Source organism: Tasmannia lanceolata, unplaced genomic scaffold (genome assembly GCF_043159265.1).
Source record: "Tasmannia lanceolata isolate RefF3 unplaced genomic scaffold, GAP_Taslan_0.1 ptg000015l, whole genome shotgun sequence".
NCBI classification, from domain to species: Eukaryota; Viridiplantae; Streptophyta; class Magnoliopsida; order Canellales; family Winteraceae; genus Tasmannia; species Tasmannia lanceolata.
Window position 1 is genome coordinate 13,412,549 of NW_027518692.1, and position 5,307 is coordinate 13,417,855.

At 34.8% G+C, this 5,307-nt stretch overlaps 1 protein-coding gene across 1 annotated transcript; it reads left to right on the top strand.

Moving 5' to 3' along the window:
• Positions 1-255: 255 nt before the first annotated feature.
• On the top strand, positions 256-2,142 carry LOC143891739 (uncharacterized). The gene is made up of 2 exons (XM_077396273.1): positions 256-579; positions 1,630-2,142. Exons 1-2 carry the CDS (start codon positions 256-258, stop codon positions 2,140-2,142), a joined length of 837 nt encoding a protein of 278 aa, XP_077252388.1.
• The last annotated feature ends 3,165 nt before the right edge of the window (positions 2,143-5,307 follow it).

Below are 5,307 nucleotides of genomic sequence, written 5' to 3' on the forward strand. Positions count from 1 at the left end.
CCACAATCGAAAGAAGTGAGTGGACGTCCGCTGAAAAGAAGAGCCGCCTTAAACGCCAAAGGAGTAAACACAATTTTTTGTGCGTTATCTCTCTAGGAATTTAATCGAGTCTTTACTTGCAAAAGTAGCCAAAGAAATTTGGACCACCCTCGAAACTACTCACGAGGGAACCACTCAAGTTAAAAGACCAAAATAAATCTTCTTGTCAGTAATTTTGAAGCTTTCAAAATGAAATATGATGAATCAATTTTCGAAATGTATACCCGCTTCACTAACATTGTCAATGAGTTGGAAGAATTAGATAAAGTCTATCCAAATGAAGAGATCGTGAACAAGCTACTTCGCTCACTTCCCGCTTCTTGGGATCCGAAGATTACCGCAATTGAAGAAGCAAAGAATCTCAACACCATCGTACTAGAAGAACTTGTTGGGTCGCTCATTACCCACGAGATGAAGATGAAAAAGAGAGCGGATCAACAAGGTCAAAAGGATGACACAAAGAAGAAGGGTGTCGCCTTCAAAGCCAAAGCAGATAGTGGAAGCGAAATGAAGAAGAGAACTTTCACAACCAAGGAGAAGGTCTTGCACTTCTCACAAAGAAGTTCCGCCGCTTTTCAAGGAGAAAGAAACGACGCCTCAAGAAGGATAAGCCATCATGGAGAGAGAGAGAGAGAGAGAGAGAGAGAGACGGGAAAGAAGATGATCCTCCATGATGCTATAGATGCAAGAAAGTCGGACACATTCGATCTAATTGTCCTCTAAACAAACAAGAGGACAATTCAAGAATGAAGAAGAAGGAGAAGAACAAGAGTTTCGGTGCAACTTGGGATGGGTTAAGTTGCTCATCCGCAAGTGAGTCAAGCGAAGAAGAAGATCCAAATGCATGCTTCATGGCACTTGAATCCCACGAGGAAGAGGTATATATCAAACCCCTTGACTCCAAAAATGAATTAATTGAAAATGAAAATGATCTTAACAAACCCTTTACATATGATGAACTCTTTGATGCTTGTGAAAAGTTTCAAGAAGGCCTCCTTCTTGAAGTTTCAAGAACCAAGAACCTAAAGAGTTCACTTGAGAAAATTACTAAAGAGTTTGGAATTGTAACAAGGGAACGAGATCTTCTCGCCTATGAAAACAACTCTTTGAATAAAAGAATTGATAATCTTGTTTTGAAAAATAAAAAATTGAAAGAAGAAAATGAAAAGATATATGAAGATATTGAAAAACTCTATCTTGAAAACAAGGAATTGAAACAAGATAATGATAGCCTCCAATTAAAGTTTTCATGCAGAAAATCTAAACTTGATGAAATACTTGAGAGGAACTTTTCTAATGGAATGACCGGTTTGGGTTACCAAAAACTCCAAAAGAAAAATTCTCACAAGAACAAGTTTGTCCAACCAAATAGACAAAAGAGAACCCCAAAGTCATATACAAAATCCAACACATTTGTTCCCTCTTGTCATTATTGTGAAAAAAGTGGACACTACTACTATGCTTGTAGAATGAGAAAACAAACAAATGTGAAGTACATTGGGTTAGAAAAGATGAATTGTATGATACTAACATTGAAGGACCCAAGAAAACTTAGGTACCTAAGTCTAGAACATGAACTTTGCCTTGTAGATTTGTTTGAAAGGGAATATCAACACCGACAAGTGGTATTTGGATAGCGGGTGCTCGAGACTAATGACCGGAGACCCCTCCAAGTTCTCGTCGATCACCCTGGGAAATCAAGGTAAGGTCACCTTCGGCGACGACAAGAAAGGAAAGATCATCGTTGAAGGTACAATTACTTTTAAAGATATTATTATAAACAATGTTTTGCTTGTTGATGATTTGGCTATGAATTTGCTTAGTATAAGTGAACTTTGTGATGTTGGTAATGAGGTCACCTTTAGGAATGATAAATGCATTGTCAAAGGCACACACAGTAACACGGTTATTTTCATTGCCACTAGAAATGACAATGTTTACACTCTTGCACTAGAAGAACTCACAACTCAAAATGTCAAATGTCTTTCTTCTATTGATAATAACTCATGGACTTGGAATAGAAGATTAGGACATGCACATATGGAATTGTTGTCTAAACTTTGCAATAAAGAAATTGTCTATGGTTTGCCTAAGCTCAAGTAGTCAAATGATTATGTTTGTAGAGCTTGTCAAAAAAGAAAACAAGCCAAAGACTCATTTAAACCCAAAAGCATCATGTCTACCACTAGACCTCTACAACTTCTCCATATGGATCTTTTTGGTCCTATGAAAACTTGTAACATCGGTGGAAATAAATATGTATATGTTATTTTTGATGATTTTTCTAGATATGCATGGGTTATGTTTTTGAGTAGCAAAGATGAAACTTTTTAAATATTTTTCAAATTGTGTAATAAAGTTCAAAATGAAAAATGAACTTTCATAACATCTATAAGAAGTGATCATGGAACTGAATTTGAAAATATTGACTTTGAAAACTATTGCTCAAAACATGGAATTGATTATAATTTATCTACACCTAGAACTCTCCAACAAAATGGTGTAGTGGAGAGAAAGAATAGAGTTCTTCAAGAGATGGCAAAAACTATGTTGAATGACTATTAAACCCCTAGACATTTTTTGGCCGAAGCCATTAATACGGCATGTTATGTATTAACAGAGTCCTTATAAGACCAAAAACCCTTAAGACTCCATATGAACTTTGAAAAGGAAGAAAACTTAATATAAGCCATTTTAAAGTCTTTGGTTGTAAATGCTATATCCTAAATATCAAAGATAATCTTCATAAATTTGATCCAAAGTCGGATGATGGAATTTTTCTTTGTTACTCTAACCGAAGTAAAGCATAGAGTATACAACAAGAGAACCTTAATTGTTGAAGAAGCAATTCATGTAAAATTTGATGAATCTCAAGATCCTAAATCAACAATTAATGATGAAGAAGAAGAAGCTTCCCAAAAATTTCTAGAAATAATGAAACTAATTATATAACAAAGAAACTAGAGGAAGCAAATCTTGAAAGTAAAGAAATAAATGAAGAAGAAGAAGATGAAACTCTAACTAACAAAGGAAAAAGGATCACGACAAATCACTATAAATCACAAATATTAGGTGATCCTTCTCATGGAATTAAAACAAGAACTCATTATAGAACTATATGTGGAGAATTGGCATTCATATCACATATTGAACCTAAAACAATAACTGAAGCCAAACAAGATGAATTTTGGATGATTGCTATGCATGAGGAACTCAACCAATTCGAAAGAAACAAAGTTTGAAAGTTGGTTCCTAGGCCTAACAATCAATCTATCATTGGCACTAGGTGGGTGTATAGAAATAAACTAGGTGAACATGGAAACATTCAAAGGAACAAAGCAAGACTTGTTGCTCAAGGCTACAACCAAGAAGAGGGCATTGATTATGATGAAACATTTGCCCTGGTTACTAGACTAGAAGCTATAAGAATGCTCATTGCCTTTGCATGTTATAAATGATTTAAACTTTATCAAATGGATGTTAAAAGTGCATTTTTAAATGGATATATAATGAAAGAAGTGTATGTTGAACAACCCCCTGGATTTGAAGACTTTAAATATCCTAATCATGTTTACAAACTAGATAAAGCTTTGTATGGTTTGAAACAAGCTCCTAGAGCTTGGTATGAAAGATTGACATCTTTTTTGTTAAACAAAGGTTTTGAAACAGGAAAAGTTGATAAAACTCTATTTATTAAAAGAAAGAAAGATGATATTTTGATTGTGCAAATTTATGTTGATGACATCATCTTTGGTGCCACAAATGAAAGCATGTGTGATGAGTTTTCCTAATGTATGAAAAATGAATTTGAAATTAGCATGATGGGTGAACTTAAATTCTTTCTTGGTCTTCAAATACATCAATTGAATAATGGAATTTTCATTAACCAAGAAAAATACACAAATGAACTTTTGAAAAGATTTGGCATGGATACTGCTCCTGTGAAACCTACTCCCATGAGGACATCTTCAAAACTATCTAAAGAAGATAGTAGTTCAAAGGTAGATCAAAAGAAATTTAGAGGTATGATTGGTAGTCTCTTATACTTGACTGCTAGTAGACCTAACATAATGTTTAGTATTTGTTTGTGTGCACGATTTCAATCGGACCCAAGAGAGTCCCATTTGTTTACAGTCAAAAGAATTTTCAAACATTTTAGAGGAACCCCCTCATTTGGTCTATAGTATGAAAAATCTGATTCATTTGACTTAGAGGGTTACTCGAACGCCAATTTTGCTGGTTGTCAAGTAGATAGAAAGAGCATAAGTGGAACATGTCAGTTTCTTGGGAGATCTAGTCTCCTTGTTCAGTAAGAAACAAAACTATGTTGCCCTATCCACTACTAAGGCCGAATATATTGCGGCTGGAGCATGTTGTGCCCAAGTTCTTTGGAAGAAAAACACTCTTGGATTATGGTTTGAACATCAAAAGTATACGTATTCATTGTGATAACACTAGTGTTATCAATCTCACCAAAAATCCAATTCAACATTCAAGAACTAAACACATTGAAGTTAGACATCATTTTCTGAGAGATCACTCTCAAAAGGGAGATATATCAATTGAATAAATTCACACAAATAATCAACTAGCGGATATTTTTACAAAGCCCCTAAATGAAGATCATTTTTTGTGATATCCGTAGTGGTTTGAACATTTGGAGCGTGTCTCAGGTGTTGGAATTTGACAGTCATCATTAAAGTATTCTTCATGCTAAAGATGCCTAAACCAGTAATTAAAATTAAATTTATTGGTGCTCATGCCCACTTGTGGGAACAACACTATCACCTTAAAATCAAAACACTAAGATTTTTTACCCCTGGGGTCCTACTACATCATTTTGCATGCCCTAGCTTTAGTTCCCTATTTTTATTATTATCTTGGCATGTATTATTCAGGTTTCTCAGACTCCTTTTTATTCACTCTGCACTGTCCTTGATACTTTATCAGGAGCTTTCTAGCTCCATTCACTTGCTTGCTATGGCCTTGATGGTTAGATGCCATAGTTTAGATATGGCTGTTAAGGTTTAGATGTTGATTTTATGGTTGCTATCGTATAGCTATGTCGTGTATTTAGATGGTTTGAACATGATGGGATGGTATGAACTTTTTCACTTGTATGGCATGTTTGGATGTTCTGAATAGTTTATGTTTGAATGCTTATTCTCGTACTTGCATGCTCATTATTTCTCACTATTTTGAATGCCATGATTGCTGTCATTATTCCCTTTTTGCTTATGTCAAAGGGGGAGAAGATAAGATATCTTG